This window comes from Entelurus aequoreus, linkage group LG27, assembly GCF_033978785.1.
Source record: "Entelurus aequoreus isolate RoL-2023_Sb linkage group LG27, RoL_Eaeq_v1.1, whole genome shotgun sequence".
Classification (NCBI taxonomy): domain Eukaryota; kingdom Metazoa; phylum Chordata; class Actinopteri; order Syngnathiformes; family Syngnathidae; genus Entelurus; species Entelurus aequoreus.
Genome location: NC_084757.1, coordinates 8,602,661 through 8,626,585, shown reverse-complemented (window position 1 = coordinate 8,626,585; position 23,925 = coordinate 8,602,661). Strand labels below are relative to the sequence as shown.

The window sequence follows — 23,925 nt, the reverse complement described above, 5'->3', positions numbered from 1 at the left end:
CACGTGTTACAACAGCGTGGCTTCGTAGAAAACAGTGTGGGTACTAGACTGGCCTGCCTGTAGTCCAGTCCAAATGTGTGGCGCATTATGAAGCCTAAAATAAAACAACAGAGACCCCGGACTGTTGAACAACTTAAGCTGTACATCAAGCAAGAATGGGAAAGAATTCCACCTGAAAAGCTTCAAAAATTGGTCTCCTCAGTTCCCAAACGTTTACCGAGTGTTGTTAAAAGGAAAGGCAGTGGTAAAAATGCCCCTGTGACAACTTTTTTGCAATGTGTTGCTCCCATTAAATTCTAAGTTAATGATTATTTGCAAATCAAAATTAAGTTTCTCAGTTGGAACATTAAATATCTTGTTTTTGCAGTCTATTCAATTGAATATAAGTTGAAAAGGATTTGTAAACCATTGTATTATGTTTTTATTTACCATTAATACATAGTATTTACTTGTTTTAATGATAAGGATGTAGTGAAAGATAAACAATATCAGACATGTGTATATGTCTTGCAACAGTTCTTCTCAAATAGTAGGGCGGGGCCCCTGGACTGAAATTCAGGCAAATTGATGCAGTTTAAATATTTTCTGTTACAGACTAAAACAATGTTGGTATTAGTTCTACTTTGATGTAAGTTGATCTATATTTCATTTTGGTCATTTTTTAGTCCTGATAAGGACTCAATGTTATGCAGAGGTGTACTTACAACAATTTTGAGAAGCGCTGCCTTATATACACCATGTATTTGGGTAATGGAATAACAGCATGTCAACATATGCTAATTGTAGCCCAGGGAACCTCATTCTATGTATTGTTATTATATTTGTGTTGTACAATTACATAGTATTTACTTTATTTAATGATAAGGATGTAATGAAAGATACACTACCGTTCAAAAGTTTGGGGTCACCCAAACAATTTTGTGGAATAGCCTTAATTTCTAAGAACAAGAATAGACTGTCACGTTTCAGATGAAAGTTCTCTTTTTCTGGCCATTTTGAGCGTTTAATTGACCCCACAAATGTGATGCTCCAGAAACTCAATCTGCTCAAAGGAAGGTCAGTTTTGTAGCTTCTGTAACGCGATAAACTGTTTTCAGATGTGTGAACATGATTGCACAAGGGTTTTCTAATCATCAATTAGCCTTCTGAGCCAATGAGCAAACACATTGTACCATTAGAACACTGGAGTGATAGTTGCTGGAAATGGGCCTCTATACACCTATGTAGATATTGCACCAAAAACCAGACATTTGCAGCTAGAATAGTCATTTACCACATTAGCAATGTATAGAGTGTACTTCTTTAAAGTTATAAATAAATGATAAATGGGTTATACTTGTATAGCGCTTTTCTACCTTCAAGGTACTCAAAGCGCTTTGACAGTATTTCCACATTCACCCATTCACACACACATTCACACACTGATGGAGGGAGCTGCCATGCAAGGCGCTAACCAGCACCCATCAGAGGCAAAGGGTGAAGTGTCTTGCCCAAGGACACAACGGATGTGACAAGGAAGGTAGAAGGTGGGAATTGAACCCCAGTAACCAGCAACACTCCGATTGCTGGCACAGCCACTCTACCAACTTCGCCACGCCGTCCCAGGTTAAGACTAGTTTAAAGTTATCTTCATTGAAAAATAAGGACATTTTAATGTGGCCTTATAAACGCTATATTATTTGTGTCCCTGATGTGGGATCTGAGCCAAGGATGTCGTTGTGGCTTGTGCAGCCCTTTGAGACACTTGTGATTAAGTCCTATATGAATAAACTTTGATTGATTGATTGATTGATTGATTGATTGATTGATTGATTGATTGATTGATTGATTGATTGATAGATACTGGAATAAAAGCATGTCTTAGGAATCTCTCTTATGTATTTTCTGCTATTTTTTTGTGTTGTAGGTTTACATGGTATCTATTTTATTTTCTAACTTTCTTTTGGATTTATAGAAGAAGAAATGATAACAGACACTCTGGCTCTAAGTATTCTTCTTTTATTCGTGTAAACACCTACGTCCACTGGAATTACAGCATTTGTAAAAGCACTCCGACAGGCCCAAATTGCTAATGTTGGCAGCCTGAGGCGCTACTGGAGTTTGTGTTGTTGCTTTTACATGGTGTTCATTTTGTTTTTCATTTGAAGTGATAAGGAAAGTGAAGGATGAATAATTTCAGACACGTGTACTGTTTCTTATGCTTCTTCATGGTAGTACATTGAGGGTCAGATGTACTAAAGGTTTTTGTGTATCAAAAACATGTGCAGCCTGGATAGCACATGCAAAGCTGATCGACTTACAGTCGTGGTCAAAAGTTGACATACACTTGTCAAAGGACATAATGTCATGGCTGTCTTGAGTTTCCAATCATTTCTACAACTTTTATTTTTTTGTGGTATAGTGATTGGAGCACATACTTGGTGGTCACAAAAAACATTCATGAAGTTTGGTTCTTTTATGAATTTATTATGGGTCTACTGAAAATGTGAGCAAATGTGCTGGGTCAAAAGTATACATATAGCAATGTTAATATTTGCTTACATGTCCCTTGGCAAGTTTCACTGCAATAAGGCGCTTTTGGTAGCCATCCACAAGCTTCTGCTTGAATTTTTGACCACTCCTCTTGACAAAATTGGTGCAGTTCAGCTAAATTTGTTGGTTTTCTGACATGGACTTGTTTCTTCAGCATTGTCCACACGTTTAAGTCAGGACCTTGTGAAGGCCATTCCAAAACCTTAATTCTAGCCTGATTTAGCCATTCCTTTACCAACTTTTGACGTGTGTTTGGGGTCATTGTCCTGTTAGAACAGCGCCCAAGACCGAACCTTAGGGCTGATCATTTTAGGTTGTCCTGAAGAATTTGGAGGTAATCCTCCTTTTTTATTGTCCCATTTACTCTCTGTAAAGCACCAGTTCCGTTGGCAGCAAAACAGGCCCAGAGCATAATACTACCACCACCATGCTTGACGGTAGGTGTGGTGTTCCTGGGATTAAAGGCCTCACCTTTTCTCCTTCAAACATATTGCTGGGTATCGTGGCCAAACAGCTCAATTTTTGTTTCATCTGACCACCGAAATTTCCTCCTTAAGGTTTTATCTTTTTCCATGTGATTGATGTCAGATGAAACAAAAATTGAGCTGTTTGGCCATGACATTATGTCCTTCACAAGTGTATGTAAACTTTTGACCACGACTGTAAATCATGTGCAGGGGATTACGTCTCTTCAATTATGTTGGAGCCAAAATTCCTTATTTGTTTATATTGTTTTTATTTTATTTTCTCTAAATTGATTGTTGGGTTCAGCATGTTTAATTTCCTTTTCGGCAGATTGCTCCGCCCACTTCCTGTTAAGAACCAGGAAGTGTTGACAGGGAGGGGACTGTTGCTATGGTGCAGTTACCATGGTAGCCTCCATAAATTGGGCTCAGGTGTGAGCATGGGGGGCGATTGGAGGACAAACAGTTTTCGACCGTGGTCGTGTTCGTGACGTGTTCGTGGTCGTGTCATGTTGTATCGTGTCATGTGGTGACAATGATGTGATAATGTGCCAATCAAGGTCAGCATACTTTGTTATAGAATTTACATTTGATTTAAATTAGATAGCTGGAATAAACGGATTGTCATATCCAAACACAGTTCTACAGTACTGGACATTCTATTATTTTCACGCGTCAAACTGGTCAACACAGTCGCCCTCGGTACCAGCCCAAAGGTAAGGGCTGTACAAATTATCATGTTTGCAGAATATATGAAGATTATCAGAATGTGCAAAATACTAGGAGGAGGAGATGCAAATATCATTTAGGCTAGGGTCTCACAGCAGGGTTGGATGTGTAATTCTGATTTTTTGTCAAATTTGATCATTTTAGTGGCCAAACACATTACAAAAAAAAGGGATTTCTAATGTGAATGCAAACTGACCCGCAAGGGACATGACGTCATGACGTCGTTCGTGCTGCAGTTTACGGACGTAAACATGGCTTCCACTCTAGAGGGGCTCGGTACTGGCACATTTGTGGCAGTTAGGGGGACAAAGTCAACATTTTTTACGAACCAAATTATAGCGCTTAGAAGATTGAAAAGGAAGAGGACAAGTATTTTGGCTCCGGCGGTTTTACGAAATGATTTGCTTCGAAAGAGCGTGTCTGCGGCGAGCAGTCGGTGTAAAGAGTAGTGGACATGGACGTGAGTTCCTAAAACATTATTTTCACCTGTTTTCTCCTCTGTTAACTATTTATTTTGTAACCATCTATTTTGCTTTTTGCTGACGTTCTGGCCGATTGGGAGCGTTCACATTTGAGGACGCATCGCATATACACCCGATTAATTTCCACACACAAAAGAGGCCTTGGTCAGATATGACAAATTTGGGATTGCACTGTTCACACAGACATGAAAAAATCTGATACAGGTCGCACATGGGCAACAAAATTGCAGGAATTGACCTGCAGTGTGAACGAGGCCTCAGCATCAGGTAGCAGCCGCAGTGTGATTTACCAAAACTGAAACGGTTTGCGGTTGCTGTTTTTGTTTTTATATTTTGCACGTTTGAAAGGTACGTGCAAACTGGCACAAGTGACGCACAAATGGTTGTGCTGCGGTCACTATGGCGATACTAGATCTGTATGCTCTAATATCAATCGTCAAATCAAAATATTGATATTTTTGATAGTTTATTCTGGGATTTCCAAACTTTTTCCACCAAGGGCCGCATGCTGAAAAGTCAAAGCATGCGGGGGCCAATTTGATATTTTTTTATGTTAAAAAATGCTAAAAACAGATATTGTGTCAGCTATATTGGTGATTAAGTACATTATTATTAAGTATCAGTTAGAATACACATAAGTAGTTTCAGCTTTTCTCATCACATACAGATTTCTTTGCTCTTTTTTCTTACATTTTTACTGTTGGTTTTTCCCATGTAAGAATAAAATAAAAATAATAATATGATTTGTTTAACTGCATAACATAGAGTGTCAAAAATTCTGCTTGTACGAAAATATTAATGTTCAATTACACATTCAACAGTGTTTATTGTTGTCATTGTTTATTTTTCAAATTAATTCATAATTAGTTTTGTTTAATTTAAAAAAAAAAAAGTTTTTTATTTTAAGTATATTTTTTTTATTTTAATTGAGCGTTTCTAATATTTTAGAACAAGGGTGTCTAAATTTTTTCCACCGAAGGCTGCAAACTGAAAAGTCAAAGAATGCGGGGGCCATTTTCCATTTGAAAAAAATGCTAAAAACAGATATTGTGTTAGCTTTGTAATATAAGTGACTAAGTTTATTATCACTAATTATTAGTTAGAACATTTCACCTTTTTCTCATTACATACCGAGTTCTTTGCTCTTTTTTCTCACATTGTTGTTTTTTCCCCATGTAAGAATACAATTAAAATAATAATACAATTGTTTAACTGCATATCCTAGTGTGTCAAAAATTCTGCCTGTACAAAAAGATTACTGCTCAGTTACACATTTAACAGTGTTTATTATAGTTCATTATAAATTCATAAGTTAGTATTTTTTTTAATTTAAATTAACTAACTAAATTGTGTTTATATCTTAAGTATATTTTATTTTTATTTTAAAAAATGCTAACAACACATCTTACACATATTTAAAGACAACACTTTGTGTTATAGGTGGCTAAGTATAATATATTACTAATATTAATCATTAGTTTAAAAATGTCAGCCTTTCTAATTACATTCCGTTTAAAAAAAAAAAAATTCTCGTATTTTTACTGTTGTTTTTTAGAGAAGTAAGTTATTATTTGAAAATACACAACAGCAGACATGTCAGGTACATTTAAAAAAAAAGTATTGGCATCGAATCGGTTTTGCCGATACCAGCCTGAATTATACTTGGTATCAGATCGGAAATAAAACTACTGGTTTCGCACATCACTTCCTACAACACGCCCACTGATAGTATACAAAATTGTACAGTTTGCACACACTGTTAGGCACTTGTTATGTGGAATCTTAGTAGATGAGGCCCAAATGGGTTCATTTAAAATAAATAAATAAAAATCAATAGTGATTTTTAAAATTAATTTGTAAGTTAGTTAATTAAAAAACTAACTAAATTGTGTTTATATTTTAAGTATATCTTATTGTTATTTAACAAAATGCTGAAAACACATTTTACACATATTTAAAGAAAACACTGTGTTATAGGTGGCTAAGTATAATATATAACTAATATTAATCATTAGTTTAAAAATGCCAGCCTTTCCTCATTACATTCCGATTTTTTGCATGTTTTTTCTTATATTTTTGCTGTTGTTTTTTTAGATAAGTATGTTATTATTTGAAAATACACAACAACAGACACGTCAGGTATATTTAAAAAAAAAAAGCATTGGCATCGAATCGGTATTGCCGATACCAGCCTGAATTATACTTGGTATCGGATCGGAAAGAAAATAACTGGTTTCGCACATCACTACCCACAACACGCCCACTAATAGTATACACAATTGTACAGTTTGCACACACTCGGGACGGTGTGGCGCAGTTGGGAGGGTTCCTGGTTCGATCCCCACCTTCTACCAACCCCGTCGCGTCCGTTGTGTCCCTTAGCAAGACACTTCACCCTTGCTCCTGATGGGTCGTGGTTAGGGCTTTGCATGGCAGCTCCCGCCATCAGTGTGTGTGAATGGCTGAATGTGGAAATAGTGTTAAAGCGCTTTGAGTACCTTGAAGGTAGAAAAGCGCTATACGAGTATAACCCATTTACCATTGTATTTACACTGTTAGGCACTTGTTATGTGGAATCTTAGTAGATGAGGCCCAAATGGGTTCATTTACAAAATTAAAAAATAAATCAATAGTGAGCGACGCAAAGCTCCAAGCACACCTTTGCAACGCCCCATGGAAACGTAACCGGCATCATTTGTAACTCTATAAGTGCGTCTTGAGGGCCGAGATGTCGACCTGCGCCGCATTAGCATAGCTGAGTGCCGGGGAGGAGGCAGGCTGCAGGAGCGGGGAGGAGCGCCATGACGGAGGAGGCGGCGAGATCAGAGAAAAGCACTTGATGGATTTCCTGTCGCAAGAAATGAGGAGGAGGGAAGCCGTTTGATCAATGAGCTGTCTATCCTCTCCTCGGCCCTCCACACATCAAGCTGGAATTTTCACCACACGTGGGAAAAAAAAAAAATGCGAGAATGCAATTTTTTTTCTCCTCCCCAATTCAAATACCTCCTGCAGGACAATAAATAATGAATAAGGCTCTTCACGCTGTCTACAAACTCTTTTTGAACACTTTCTGGTGATGTTAAAATCACCTTAAGCTGATTTTTCATTTTTTCCCCCTCAATCTTCATCCCGCCTCATCTTCCTCTCCCTCGCCTCTCATCCCAAATGATTCTCCCCTTGCTGTTAACTAGCTCATCTGTCTTCCTCTGCCTGTAATTGTTCCTGTCCTTGCAAATGAGACTTTCACCCCAATGGCCCTCTCATCCATACAAGCTAACCTTGCCTCTTCCTCGCACAGTCGTCATTCTTTCTTCCGCTTTGGAAAACTAACTTCGGAGGGAAAAAAAGACCTTTAAAGGCCTACTGAAATGATTTTTTTTTATTTAAACGGGGATAGCAGATCCATTCTATGTGTCATACTTGATCATTTCGCGATATTGCCATATTTTTTCTGAAAGGATTTAGTAGAGAACATCGACGATAAAGTTCGCAACTTTTGGTCGCTGATAAAAAAAAGCCTTGCCTGTACCGGAAGTAGCGTGACGTCGCAGGTTGAAAGGCTCCTCGCATTTCCCCATTGTTTACACCAGCAGCGAGAGCGATTCGGACCGAGAAAGCGACGATTACCCCATTCATTTCAGCGAGAATGAAAGATTCGTGGATGAGGAACGTGAGAGTGAAGGACTAGAGTGCAGTGCAGGACGTATCTTTTTTCGCTCTGACCGTAACTTAGGTACAAGGGTTCATTGGATTCCACACTTTCTCCTTTTTCTATTGTGGATCACGGATTTGTATTTTAAACCACCTCCGATACTATATCCTCTTGAAAATGAGAGTCGAGAACGCGAAATGGACGTTCACAGTGACTTTTATCTCCACGACAATACATCGGTGAAGCACTTTAGCTACGTGCTTAAATGCAGAGAGAAACAAAAGAAATAAGCCCCTGACCGAAAAGATAGACAGAAGATCAACAATACTACTATCAGGAGACACCGAACCAAACACTGGACCTGTAACTACACGGTTAATGCTGTGCCGCCTGTCGAAGCCTAGCAATGCTGTTGCTAACGACGCCATTGAAGCTAACTTAGCTACGGGACCTTATCAGAGCTATGATAAAAACATTAGCGCTCCACCTACACCAGCCCTCATCAACACCCGTGCTCACCTGCGTTCCAGCGATCGACGGCGCGACGAAGGACTTCACCCGATCATTGATGCGGTCGGCGGCTAGCGTCGGATAGCGCGTCTGCTATCCAAGTCAAAATCCTCCTGGTTGTGTTGCTGCAGCCAGCCGCTAATACACTAATCCCACCTACAGCTTTCCTCTTGGCAGTCTTCATTGTTCATTAAACAAATTGCAAAAGATTCACCAACACAGATGTCCAGAATACTGTGGAATTTTGCGATGAAAACAGAGCTGTTTGTATTGTGATACAATGTGTCCCAATACTTCCGGTTCAACCATTGACGTCACGCGCAAACGTCATCATACATAGACGTTTTCAAGCGGAAGTTTCCCGGGAAATTTAAAATGTCACTTTATAAGTTAACCCGGCCGTATTGGCATGTGTTGCAATGTTAAGATTTCATCATTGATATATAAACTATCAGACTGCGTGGTCGGTAGTAGTGGCTTTCAGTAGGACTTTAAAGTACCAGAAGAGTGGAAAAACAAGTTGCCTCTATATTGAAGTTATTATCATATATATCTGATTTATGACACCAAAAGTTGCGAATTCCGTATTTCTCGGACTATGAGGCGCACTTAAAATCATTTCATTTTCTAAAAACTCGACGGTGTGCCTTATAACCCGGTGCGCCTAATCTACGGAAATAATTTTTTGTTGTGCTTACTGACCTCGAAGCTATTTTATTTGGTACGTGTTGAAATGATAAGTGTGACCAGTAGATGGCAGTCACACATAAGAGATGTGTGTAGACGGCAATATGACTCAAGTAAACAACACCAAAATTGTATATGTTCCATTGAAAGTATAGAACATTACACACGGAGCTCAAAAACCTATCAAAGTGTTTAAGTACGACTTTGGTAAGCTATGAAGCTGCACCGCTTGATGGATTGTACTGTGCTTCAACATACGAGGATTATTATGGTGTGTGTGTAAGGTAAGACATATTATCTGGCGTTTTGTTTCGCAATATTATTCAAAAGCAACTTTTCTTACCTTCTGGTACCTGCTGATCTGTATTTGGGTACTGCATAAGTCCTGAAAATTTGTACCGTAGTCGATAAGCTTCTTCTTTGTCTCTATCTTCTTGTTATGTGACATTCATCCTCCGCTGTTGCCATTTCTAATACAAAGTAGTGTAAAGTTCGTACTTATATCTGTCAGTAAACTCGCCATGAAAGCGCTAAAACATACCGGTATAGTGAGTTTACATTATTCACCCAAGGAACTTTAGTTGTTAGAGAGTTCCGGTCGGACGGTTTTTCACGGGGCGCATTTCCAGCATTGTTGTTGCACTAGTGAGCCACGGATGAGGAGATGCTGCTCCGTTATTGATTGAAGTAAAGTGTGAATGTCATTAAAACAGTTAGCTCCATCTTTTGACACTTCTTCCACTCCCGTCCTTGCACGCTACACCGCTACAACAAAGATGACGGGGAGAAGACGCTGTCGAAGGTGAGCCACGGAAATGGTAAAAGGGTCTGAGCTACGAGGTAATACGAGACTTGTGCTGTTGAAGCAATAAAGAGTTGCAATATTGTTATTGTCAAAGACAACATCGATTGGCAAGGATTGCATAACGTTGTGAGGCTACGTATATTTTGCGGGGATTGGTTAAATTTGTGCAAATTGACGCAATCACAATATTAATCGCAATATAATCGCAGTAAAACGGCTGATCAGACAAAACAGAAGTCATCGTCATGGACCCACTAGCTGTGGAAGCTAGCTCTCCAATCAGCTAAACAGACTCAATAAGTCCACGGTGACGTTTTGGTGAATTCACTGAGGAATTAGTGAAACTGAAACAATACAAAAAGAATGCCGTTGTAAGTTATTAATACTAACACAAACACTTGTGAACATGTTAGCATATTAGCTAATGCCAACAACGCTAGCGCCATTACATTACGATAGCATGTACAAATGTGCATGAAAACACTCCTACAGACGTCACACACGGGGCGGCTTAGTAAGTATGAATAGTTTTAGTTATATTGTAAAACTTAAAACCGTTGCTTCGAGTTTTGAATGAAGAATCCATACGAGTAGAAACGCTATGGACAACTATAAGACTGAATGGTTGAAAGCACTAAGTGGAGCAAACCCTTCCAAAAGATGGCGCCATGGCACAGAAATTAAAACCCCTTTACAGTGCATTTGCTTATTTTGTTTTTTTACTATTTTTATTATGGCCGTCTGCAAACAAAAATTCATAAAATATTAGGGTTCAAAGTGTAGGAAAAAAGTAGAGGCTTCTAGTCCGGAAGTTAGGATGAATAATGCTGCGCCAAGGCTCCACCTACTATCCTGTAGTGTTACTGTCATTGTAATTACAGCTGGCGTGTTTATTTTGAAGTTTATTTGGCTTTAATTAATTAATTGGAAGCAGGCGATAACTGAAGTTATTTGAAAAAAAAACATTAATAATGATTTGGAGTGCATTAGAAAGCCGAAAGAAAAACCATAATTGACGTTTTAAAACTCATGAAGAGCTAAAATAAAACAGAATACTAAATTATTTGTTATACTGATGTTAATTACAATACAAAATGAAATTAGTTTGATAAATCAAAAAAAAATATTAATAACAATTTATTTGTTGATTTTTGGTTTGTCTACTTTCAACAAGTTGAAGTTCCATACAATAAAACATAAGAAAACATTGCTTATATTAAATATACTGTAAATAGAAAATAAAATATATTTAAAAAAGCTAAAGAAATTGCAGAAACGGATAAACTGAGTTTTTAATGTATGTTTTATTTCTTTTATAGCAAAACCCAATCATTTGTGTTGAGTGTAAAGTGAGTCATGTGACTATGATGTGGTGCAAGAGGGGAAGTGGATGTGTTAGTAAAGCTGTCCTTACCTTGAGCTTCATCATGGAGTCCTGACAGAGTTTGTCTCCGCGGGCCGCACTGACCTCGTCCATGCCGATGAGCTTGGCCTTGTAGCGGACGCCATCGCCCTTAAAACGTCTGATGAGAGCCGCCTCACTGCGATCCTGCCCTGCAAACACACACACGCACGCGCTTGTAAGCCTTTCGTTCAAGGTCCTCCATCATCTTTTCCCTGGAGATAATCAATCTGCACTGAGCAGAAAAGACCTCATCATTGATCTGAGCAAAGAAAATAAAAAAATGTAGTGGAAGTAAGTGTGCTATGGTATGAATGACACTAATCAATACGCTCATGTCTCTTTTTGGACATTTTTTTAATGAATAAATGGCATGACAGTTTCTCTTATCTCCTGTCTTTCTCTACTCAGCCTCCGTTGTGGGAGAGAGTGACATCATTGTGAGCGTCGGCCATGACGCTCACATGTTGACCTTGCTTTCCACTTTCGGTTTCATCTCCTACAGCATTCAGGGCGGGGCAGCACCTGACTGACATGACAACGTTTTTGTACAAGCAGCGTCTCGCATCAACTTCATTCAGGTTGAAACAACATTAGTTACATCAGTATGATTTAATGTTAACGTTATGTTGACAGCACATTTCGGATCGGATGTGTGAATAAAATACATATATTTGCATATACATTTATATATATATATATACACACACACATACAAGTAAGTAAGTATGTATGTAAGTTTGTATGTATGTATGTAAGTATGTATGTATATATGTATGTACATATATATACACATATGTATACATTAGGGCTGCAACTAACGATTAATTTGATAATCGATTAATCTGTCGATTATTACTTCGATTAATCGATTAATAATCGGATAAAAGAGACAAACTACATTTCTATCCTTTCCAGTATTTTATTGGAAAAAAACAGCATACTGGCACCATACTTATTGTGATTATTGTGTCTCAGCTGTTTGTACATGGTGCAGTTTATACATAAAGGTTTATTTAAAAAAAAAAAAAAAAAAAAAAAAGCCTCTGCGCATGCGCATAGCATAGATCCAACGAATCGATGCCTAAATTAATCGGCAACTATTTTTATAATCGATTTTAATCGATTTAATCGATTAGTTGTTGCAGCTCTAGTATACATATGTATGTATACATATATACATATACATATATATATATATATATATATATATATATATATATATATATATATATATATATATATATATATATATATATATATATATATATATATGTATGTATGTATATACAAGTATACGTATATGTATATTAGGGCTGCAACAACTAATCGATTAAATCGATAATAAAAATAGTTGGCGATTAATTTAGTCATCGATTTGTTGGATCTATGCTATGCACAGAGGCTATTTTTTTTTTTTTTTTTATAAACCTTTATTTATGAACTGCAACATGCACAAACAGCTGAGAATCAATAATCAAAATAAGTATGGTGCCAGGATGCTGTTTTTTTCCCCAATAAAATACTGGAAAGGATAGAAATGTGGTTTGTCTTTTTTTTAATCCGATTATTAATCGAAGTAATAATCGACAGATTAATCGATTATCAAATTAATCGTTAGTTGCAGCCCTAATGTATATACATATATATGTATATAGAAATATACATATATGTATATACATATATATATATATGTATGTATACATACATATATGTATCTACATATGTACATATATATGTATATACATATATATCTATAGACACACATATATGTATATAAATACATATATACCTATGTATATATATACATACATACATATGTATAAATACATACATACATACATACATACATGTATATACACACATACATATATTTATATATACACATACATACACAAACAGATGTACACACATATATATGAGTTTACATGTATTTATATTATTTCAATTATTATTTATTTGTTATTTATTGACGATAAACGTAAAACATAAATCCTAAAAAATACATGAATACATTGAATTACAGCATTAAGCATTTAGTTGATGTCCAAACGTATTTACATGTATTATTGATTGACAAAACATTTTATATATTTTTTCAAGAAAGTTGATTTCTAAAACTACAAAATATTAGAGAAACCAAGTTAAACGTTTGAACGTTGCAAACTGGGCTGATAAATTATTTCTTTCATAAACAATCCAAAACAAACTTTAATTATTCATATTTACACAACATTCGTTTTTGATGATTTCTTGTTTTAAAGGGAAAATTCCATTTGATCCCCTGTCACATAGGAGGAGTTACAAGGTACATGATTGGTCAGTGCCCCCCCCCCCCTCCCCCTTTCCTGTGTGCATACATTTACTACAACAACGGATGCGCTGATTGAAATAAGTCTAGCCTGTAAATCCTTGATGGTTCACTTACACGAGTCTTCCTTTTCAGGAGCTCTTATCTATTGCATTTTATTTCTATCTGGCCTATGTAGTGCGAGGCTTACAACCTTAAACGACAACAAAGGGTAGTATCATCATAACTCTCGGTGTTTCTTCTATGGCCTGAGGCGCTGTGAAGTAATACATTTACTCCGCACTGACAGGGAATCCCTTTTTATGTTGTCCCCCCCCCCCCCGTCCCCCACCTCCATCTTCTCGGCGCTAAATCAGCAGGTAGAGCGCATATATATCGACGGTGCACGGGAAAGTGTAATGATATTGCGGCGTCCCTGCTGTAATATATGGACGCATTAGTCGCGTGACCCTCGGAAGGTCGTGGTGGAAGTGATGGAGTGTTGCCAGGCAACCAACGTGTTGTGTAACGGCTACTTTTCCTACGTGGTGCACATTAAGAGCGGGACGGGAAGTATCACGTTATAGTCACTCGTCTACAAACAGTGGAGTCATGCCGAGGAGAAGCTACAGCTCGAAAACCCAGCATGCCAGAATGTCAGTCGTGGCTGCTTGACAGGACAACACTCTCCGAGCGCTGCACACTTGATGCACAAGAAGAAGTTTATGTCGGGAGGGAGGAGGATGAAGAGGAGGCTGGATGGTGATGGATGCTTGAATGAGCAGGGCCTCCCTGGATAAATGTCACTCAGGATTACAGTGTTATGACAGGCAGAAGCCCCCTCACGCACACACACACACACACACTCGTGATCGATGGCAGGTCCAGTACAGCCGAGGCCCTATAGGGAAGCCCCCAGCGTTGCCCCCGGCAACCTTCTGTCTGCTAAGTGCTCCTGCATGACTCTCATCCATCAAGCCAGCACACAAGCTTTCATTTACATGGAATTTGATGTCTCCCAGCTCAGATCTTGCAACAACTTGACCACCGTGATCGTTTACCTTTGACTCCGCCCCCATTTCTTAGGCAAAGGAGGCTTAATACCGGTTGAGTTACAGTATACAATATTACAGAATAAGTTTACCCCTCATTAGGGATGTCCCGATCCAGGTTTTTGCACTTCCGATCCGATACCGATGTTGTTTTTGCACTTCCGATCCAATACCGATATTGGCCTTATCCGAGCATGTATTAAAGTTTAAAGTTATTTAGCCTACTTAGTTGTCAGATTCATGTTGAAAATGGTTTTAGTACTCTTGATAACAACTAGCCAGCTGAATTAGGTGAGTTTGAATAATACACAATGGAGATGTTGACGTGCGGAGTTTCAAACACTCTTCATTTTCTACCAGGGGACTTTTCAAATGATGCTACATATTAGCAGTAATGCTACTTTTTATAGCAACGCTTTTGCCCCACACTTGACAAATTACGGTTGTCTGTTCGACATATTCCCACTTGAAGCCAAGCCACCGCCAGACGATGGACCCCCTGCTGTTTTTCTTGGGAATTAATTAATTCTTCCTTCATTATTACCGCTCACACGGCTACGCTAGCATCACAGCTAACGTTAGCCATGCTGCTACCTCTCTGCAAGGAGAGTGCGTATACGTATGTGACGTATGACGTGACAGTATGTGATGTATGACGTGACAGTATGTGAGGTATGTAAGAAGGTGCGCTTGCTGTCTGTGAGGAGACACAAGAAGGAGTGGGAAGAGCCTGTCGTGTAATGCCAGGCAGCTAAAAGCAACTGCGTGAGAACGTATACTCGACTGTGTTGAAGGTGTGCTGGAAAATGCGGAACGGAAATTAGGGAGCATCAGAAAAGTGGAATGTATTATTTAAATCAATGCGTTGGAAAACACGGACCGGAATTTTCTTTAAAACTGGATCTGGATCGGCATTTTCCCATGCCTTGCCGATACGCATTTTTTGGCAAATATCGGCGGCCGATCCGATCCAAATATCGGATCGGGACATCCCTACCCCTCACTAGTTAGCGAGATTTTCTTTTACAAAACTGTATCTTGTCAAGGACAACTAATAAACAGTGGTTCTCAAACTTTTTTCACCAAGCACCACCTCTGAAAACACTTGGCTCTCCAAGTACCACCATAAAGACCAACAGTAAGATAAAGAAGCGCAATAGGCCTAAGTATTCATGAAAAACAAGGCATATTTTTGGCCCTTGTAACATAATACAGTACATATTTACAGACTTCTTTGGCATATCACTAGGGCTGCAACAACTTATCGATTACATCGATTAAAATCGATTATAAAAATAGTTGCCGATTAATTTAGTCATCGATTCGTTGGATCTATGCTATGCGCAGAGGCTTTTAAAAAAAAATAGAAAAATTAATAAACCTTTATTAATAAACTGCAACAGCTGAGAAACAATAATCAAAATAAGTATGGTGCCAGTATGCTGTTTTTCTTCAATAAAATACTGGATAGGATAGAAATGTAGTTTGTCTATTTTATCCGATTATTAGTCGATTAATCGAAGTAATAATCGACAGATTAATCGATTATCAAATTAATCGTTAGTTGCAGCCCTACATATCACTAGGCGGGGCTTGCGTATCACTAGTTTGAGAATCACTTCTAGAGTGAGTAAACTTGAATATACATTGTGGTATTCAGTAGGGGTGTAACGGTACGTGTATTTGTATTGAAACGTCAGAGGCAGGTGACACTAAATAGCACCCATGACAACTAAAACACAAACCACAAGTGAATCACAACTAGGGCTGCAACAACTAATCGATTAAAAAAATAGTTGGCGATTAATTTAGTCATCGATTCTTTGGATCTATGCAATTTTTTTGTAATTTTTAATTATTATTTTTTTATTAACCTTTATTTATAAACTGCAACATGTACAAACAGCTGAGAAACAATAATCAAAATAAGTATGGTGCCAGTATGCTGTTTTTTTTCTCAATAAAATACTGGAAAGGATAGAAATGTAGTTTGTCTCTTTTACCCGATTATTAATCAATTAATCGAAGTAATAATTGACAGATTAATCGATTATCAAATGAATCGTTAGTTACAGCCTTAATCACAACCTAAATAAACGTAGACAAACTATGATCTGGGCAACGGATCACAACCAAAAAAACTACTACTGTTTTTTGCGTTAAAATTCTGTTGACTGAGCTGCCAGTTTTTGACTTTAAAATCTACGTTTGTTGTTTTTAACGGTGTATTACTGTAAATAGAAAGACGGTACACTTGTTTTTACGGTAGAAAACTGGCGGCTATGTTGCCAGAATAAGAAAATAACATGTACTGTTTTTCTGATAACAATATAATGTTGTACAGTGTTTCCCATAAACTGCCAAGATACCTGTGGCTGTGGGGGCGTGGCTATGGGCGTGGTCACCATGTCATCATCGAGTAATTTGCATAATTTACTACAATGATATGATTTTCTCTAAAAAGGCTCAAAAAATGTATACTTACTAATTAATAATAACAGTTTTGTTTTAAACGTCCATCCATCCATCCATCCCTTTTTAATATAATTACAACACTTTATGTACATATTTATATACAGATTTGAACAATAAGTTATTCACTGAAATATATTTATCAATAGTGGTTCTTACAAAAAATATATCTTATAAAATATAAAAGCTAAAATGTCTCTTAAAGCTCTGCCCCTTTAATTAGTGCATACTAAATAATTTAACATAAGCCTACTACTACAACCATATTATTTACCAGCAACATAAAGTGAAACAGAGGCAGAGGTGTCCTGCCACAGTCAGTAACAAATAAGCAGAAAACAGTAGTGGTCAAATACAAATAAGGCAACAAGAGAAGTATCCTACACTTCTCTTTTGTAAAGTAAATCTGAACAGCCTATATGGGCATCTACATCAACTATATGATTTGCCTGAGAAGCTGGACAGGACAAAAAATAAAAAATAAAATAAAAAATAAAACATTTTTTTTATTTGTGGCGGACGTAATTCTTTCGTGGCGGGCCGCCACAAATAAATGAATGTGTGGGAAACACTGTTGTAAAAACCAATGTCAATTTAACACAAAAATTCTGGCAACCAAGCAGCTAGCTTTTTCCGAAAAAAAACCCCTCAAAAAACAGTGGTACTGTTTTTCCATTTACCGTAAAATGTTGTAAAAAATAAAATAAAAACACTATTTTACAGTAAAATTTTGTAAATGTAAAGTTTTTACTGTACAGCCTACTTAAAACAATTTATATATTTATATAATTAATAATTAAATCCAGAGGCAAATTCATACATTATTCCCTGTTACAAGCGGCCCTCTGATGGCAGCCATAACTGCCATGTGGCCCTCAATGAAAACCAGTTTAACATCCCTGCTTTAACACATCAAACCTTATCAGCCACCTGAAATGCCAGCATCGTCACAGATTTTTCCTGTCCGCTGCGTTTCCTGAGACAATAAGACGTCGTTAAGCCATTTGGGACCTTTTGGACAGGTATTCTTGTTAGCGGCGGGGGTGCAAAATAAACGATCATCCCGCTCGTAAAACGGCGGCAAAGTGTAAGCTCGATAATGCTTAACGGGCGAGCTCGTTAACATTTATTAGACATCGGAGACCGTCCGGCTGAGGCCGGCGGCTAAGAACCCGTCGGCTACGAGCCCCAAATCACGGAGAGCGGCGTGAAATAGAAGAAATACGCGTACGCGGCGGTTTTGCAGCAGTCCCGCATTGTTTCTGGCAGGCGGGAGAGAGCGAGGCTTGTTTTCTCGCAGATGTAGAAGCGCCCGCAGGCTCTTAACTGCAGCTGGGACGCTTCCCAAGCAACACTCAACGGCACACGAGGGAGCCTCACAATTAATCCCGCTCTGATGGCCTATGCGGCACTGTGTGTAAGTGTGTGTAAGTGTGTGTGTTGTTTCACCTCTCAGACGCTAAAAAAAAAAAAATCCCACCCCCAAACAAAACAGTTTAGCCATCAGTTTCATCCTGGCACGTTGATTTAGTACACAAAAGCTGGCACTGGAGTGAGGAGATGCAAATGTCGCTAAAGCGTCGCCGCACTCGCTGGGGTGTAAAATGCGATGATAAAGTGCGACTGGTGGAATATAAACAAATTGCCTCACAAAAGCTGGCGCACACTTTTTTCTTCTCCTTCCTTTTTTTTTTTTTTTGGTTTAAACGCCGTGTGCTGCGTTTTATGCGAGACACCTTTTGCCATACTTGCCAACCTTGAGACCTCCGATACCGGGAGGTGGGGGGTGGGGGGTGGGGGCATGGGGCGGGGGGCGTGGTTAAGAGGGGAATATATTTAAGCTAGAATTGACCAACTCAAGTATTTCATATATATATATATATATATATATATATATATATATATATATATATATATATATATATATATATATATATAAATAAATACTTGAATTTCAGTGTTCTGGAAGCTATCCAGTAGATGGCAGTATTGTCCTGTTTAAGAGTGTCACAACATTGCTGTTTACGGCAGACGAACTGCTTTACGGTAGACTAAACGTGACTGCTGTTGTTGCGTGTTGTTACCGCGCCGGGAGGACGTTAATGAAACTGCCTAGCAATAAACCCACATAAGAAACCAAGAACTCGCCCTCGATCATTCTACAGTTATGACGTCATTGGGCAGGCAAGCTGTTTATATTGTGGGAAAGCGGACGTGAGAACCGGCTGTCCCCACTCAGGTCCGCATTGAGCTGGAGGCGGCGTGGCTTCCAGCTCCGGCTGAATACCGGGAGTTTGTCGGGAGAAAATTTCTGCCGGGAGGTTATCGGGAGAGGCGCTGAATACCGTGAGTCTCCCGGTAAAAACGGGAGGGTTGGCAAGTATGCCTTTTGCAGCCAGATGCGTTTAAATGAGTCAAAATCTGTACCATTTTCAGCTCTAGTCCTGTTCTTAACAGTGCTTTCTCTTCTTCTTCAAAGCAACAATTCTCTATTTTTTTTAAGGCGTTTAGATCCGTGATCAAGGCTATTCAACTAAACAATGAAGAGGGCTGCAGTTTCAAGAGCCCAAGGCAGGCCTGGGCAATTATTGTGCCAAGGGGGGCCAAATTTAGAGGGAATATATCTAATAAAAAACCTCACAATAATGTCTGATTGAATGCTAAAAACGTTATGGACAGACCGCCTGAAAAAACAGAATGGAATTTTAATTTTTTTTAACGAATGAGACACCCAGAATGTACATGAAAATAAAGAATGTGGGATTTACAATATTAACTATGAAGGATAAAACACTGAATATTCACAACATATGAACGTCACCCCAACCCTCTCGTTTGACATATTTTACAATCAAGCGAAACACAACAAAAATGCAACAAACACAGCGAAATATGAACGTGACGGGTAAAAAAACCCACCCACAATCTGATACATCACTAAGCTTTAGAACTTCGTTGTAAAAATCTCCTTCCGCGTCTGTCCCTGACACCCGCATTTCAGGTTGGTCCGCTCTGGAAACGCTCTGTGGAAACGCTCCCCACCCTCGTCTGAGCTGCTGTGACTTAGATTACCATAGTAACTAATTAAATTACCATAGTAACAAGTTATATTTCCATAGTAACTAGTATATCATGCAAAAACGCAGATTACAACTATTGATATACTTTGTATAGTTGAAGACGTACGGTCATTTGAAAACATCACTGCACATCATAATGGCAGCTACACTTTCCATCTTAAAGATCTAAAAAAATTATTTGGGAATGTAAAAGATGTGTTTTATGCCACTCTTTTGTCTCATTTTGTCCACCAAACATTTTATGCTGTGCGTGAATGCACAAAGGTGAGCTTTGTTGATGTTATTGATATACTGGCAAATTTGGTCAATCCATGACTGCAAGCTAATCGATGCTAAAATGCTATTTAGGCTAGTTGTATGTAGATATTGCATCATTATGCCTCGTTTGTAGGTATATTTGAGCTCATTTAATTTACACTACTTATGTCCTCTGTGTATTTAATCTATATTTGCATGTCTTATGACACAGTATCTGTATGTAATATTGGCTGCATTTCAGATAGTTGTTTGTGTGCCATGTTGTTCCAGACCACAGCAAACGTTACCCAGCTTGCAAAGATTGTAATAAATCCTTTTGAAGAAGACAGCCTGCCGTTTCCTTCAACTTGTACACACTCATCTATACTTTTTCACCATTTTGAGCCAGTAATTTCCAGAAGTTATCCAGTGTTGCAAAAATGCGTAGAATAAAAAATTAAAAAACAACATTTCTGTCAACGATGTTTTGCGTCAGCCTTTGATAGTAGGCTATTATAGCTAATATAGACACTTACATCATGTGTTGTCTTCATTATAAGACTTATATAAGGCTTTTAATTTTGTGTGGCTCCAGACAGATTTTTTAAAATGTATTATTGGTCCAATATGGCTCTTTCAACAATTTGGGTTGCCGACCCCTGCATTGACACAATACACTACAGATGTTAGCACATATAGAAACGAAACAATGACAAAGACCTGTGATGAGATGGCGACTTGTCCAGGGTGTACCCCGCCTTCCGCCCATGTGCAGCTGAGATAGGCTCCAGCACCCCTCGCGACCGCGAAAGGGACAAACGGTAGAAAATGGATGGATGGACAATGACAATGACTGGCTCAACACAGTTAAACACCAGGTGTAGCGTGACCGCCCTCTACCGGTCAAATTTAGCGCTACATGTATTAAACGAGTTTTGCACAGACACATAACACGAACACATAATAAATCACGAAGTCAGCAATTTCAATTCAAAACAAACTCAATATCTTCATGCACAATATCTACTTATAAACATTTGACCAAGTTTTGTGATGAAACTTACGCGTGTGGATGTCTACCGGTGTTGCCAGTCTGCAACAGCGTCCGCCGTTTAAAACGTCCACAACAAAAAAAAACTATGACTTGAGCTCTTGCTCGGGGCAGAACATTCATACTTTGTTGTCCAGTCGCTGTTAAAAGCCCGATTTTCGCAATTTATTTCGACTTTTTTCAGGGTCGACGGTGCCATTTTTTGAGTGGTTTTCTTCTACTCACCCATTGCTGCTTCATTGTGACACATATGCTTCGCTGTTGCCCCTAGCGGGGTGGCGAGTGTACTGCATTCATGAACAACCTAGGAATGGGTTCAACGAGCCTGTTTGGGTGATGTTCGGAGCTACGATTTGATTAAAATTCGATTATGGATGCATCTTTATTTTATGTATGTTGATGCAGTTTTACATTTGCAACTTTAAAACAAAACAGTGCATTTGTAATAAGAAACAGTTAAATTAATTCCCACATTTATTAAATTGATGGAAATGTGTGCCAAACTGGGACATAAGTGCCCTAAAATAAAGGAGCAACCCGCGGCTCTTTAGTGGCTCCCTGGAGCATTTTTAAAAAAGGATTGAAAATAGGAAAAAGATGGGAAAATCTTTTTTGTTTGTTTTAGTATGGTTTTTTTTGGAGGACAAACATGACACAAACCTTCCCAATTGTTAGAAAGCCCACTGTTTAATATGTTAATATGCAAACATTGTTTTGTCCTACTAATTTCGGCGGTTCTTGAACTCACCGTAGTGTGGACTGTGACGCAACAGTAAAATCGTCCACTCCTTCTTTGTCTCATTTTGTCCACCAAACGTTTTGTACTGTGCGTGAATGCACCAAGGTGCGCTTTGTTGGTGTTATTGACTTGTTGGAGTGCTACTCAGGCATATTTGGTTTAGTTAAAGTATCAATGATTGTCTCAGTGTATGACTGCAAGCTAATCAATGCTAACATGCTAGCTAGGCTAGCTGTATGTACATATTGCATCATTATGCCTCATTTGTAGGTATATTTGAGCTCATTTAATATCCTTTACTTTGATCCTCTTTGTATATAATTAAGTTTTGCATGTCTCATGACACATTATCTGCATGTAATATTGGCTGCATTTCAGATAGTTGTTTGTGTGCCATGTTGTTCCAGACCACAGCAAACGTTACCCAGCTTGCCAAAGATTGTAATAAATATATTAAAAGAAGACAGCCTTAACTTGGACACACACATCTATACCTTTGGCCATTAAAAGCCAATCATTTTCCTCTGAGAAGCCTCCGATTTACTAATGGTTTCTAATGTTGTACAAATGTGTAGAATAAATATTACATTTCAACATTCCTGTCAACGAAGATTTGCATCGGCCTGCGACACAAAGTCATTTTGATAGTATTTTCATGGATAAATGAATGTCCGGCATTTAGAAATTGTTTTAACATCCTGCTTCATCGTGTGTCATGATCCGTGGCCTGGATCATGTTTTGTTATTTTCTGTTAGTTTTGGACTCCATTAGTTCCTGTTTTTGTGCACCTCTGGGTTTGTTTTGGTTTCAATGGGGACTAATTGGGTTCACCTGCCTCTGGTTAGTGGTCGGCACGCTCACCTGCTATCGACCACTAATCAGAGAGCTATTTATTGACCTTTCTCGCCACGCTCAGTCTGGATTCATTGTTTGCTATACACAACAGGTTACCTTGGTATTTCTTGGCTCCTAGTTTATGATTCCTGCGCTAATTGGTTATCTTGTCTCAAAGTGTTAACATGTGCTCAATGTTTCCTTACCATTATTGCTATGTTGTCTATTGCCATTGTTGGTATATTCATTATTCCTACATTGTTGATACAAATTATTGCTACAGTGTAATACTTATTGTTACCTGTGGTAATGCCACTATGATACAACATCTGTATTATAATCATTGAAACAAAGTAACAGTGAACTCATGTGAATAATCGCTGAATGGAGAACTGGGGGTGGGATTAAATAAATTATCTTCTTCCCACTCCCTTTCAGGCAATACTGGACAATCATGCATTACATACTATACATTACCTTTTGCACTATATTAATTTATATTATTATGTGTTGTCAACTTTGTACTTTTTTATGTCATTGCCTGAAATAAATAAGTAAATGAAAAAATGAAAATAAATCTTAGCTTCCCGTGTGATCGCTTGTTTTCTGTTTTTGGTACGTGTTTAATTTACGAAGATTAAGTCATGTTCCGCACACGGAAACATTTAAGCACGCGGGGGCCATTTTGATATTTTTCATTTTCAAACCTTAACAAAATATATGGATTTCTTTTTTTTTTTAACCTTTAGGGCTCCCGGGTACTATAAAGGGTCTCAGTCATTAAAATGTAAAAAATAAGTCAAATTATTATTTTTTTTTATTTAACGCTTACAGTAAATCTCTATATCAACTTCAGGTTGATATAAAGTAAAAAAAAAAAATTTAAAAAGGTTTTGTGCCTTTTCT

General features: G+C 38.1%; 1 protein-coding gene across 1 annotated transcript in view; it reads right to left on the bottom strand.

The window, feature by feature from the left end:
* Positions 1-23,925, bottom strand: part of LOC133644585 (disabled homolog 1-like) — a 201,379-nt gene that overhangs the window by 96,713 nt on the left and 80,741 nt on the right. Inside the window, 1 exon segment of the mRNA XM_062039195.1 lies at positions 11,276-11,415. Within this exon segment, the coding sequence (XP_061895179.1) occupies positions 11,276-11,415 (140 nt within the window).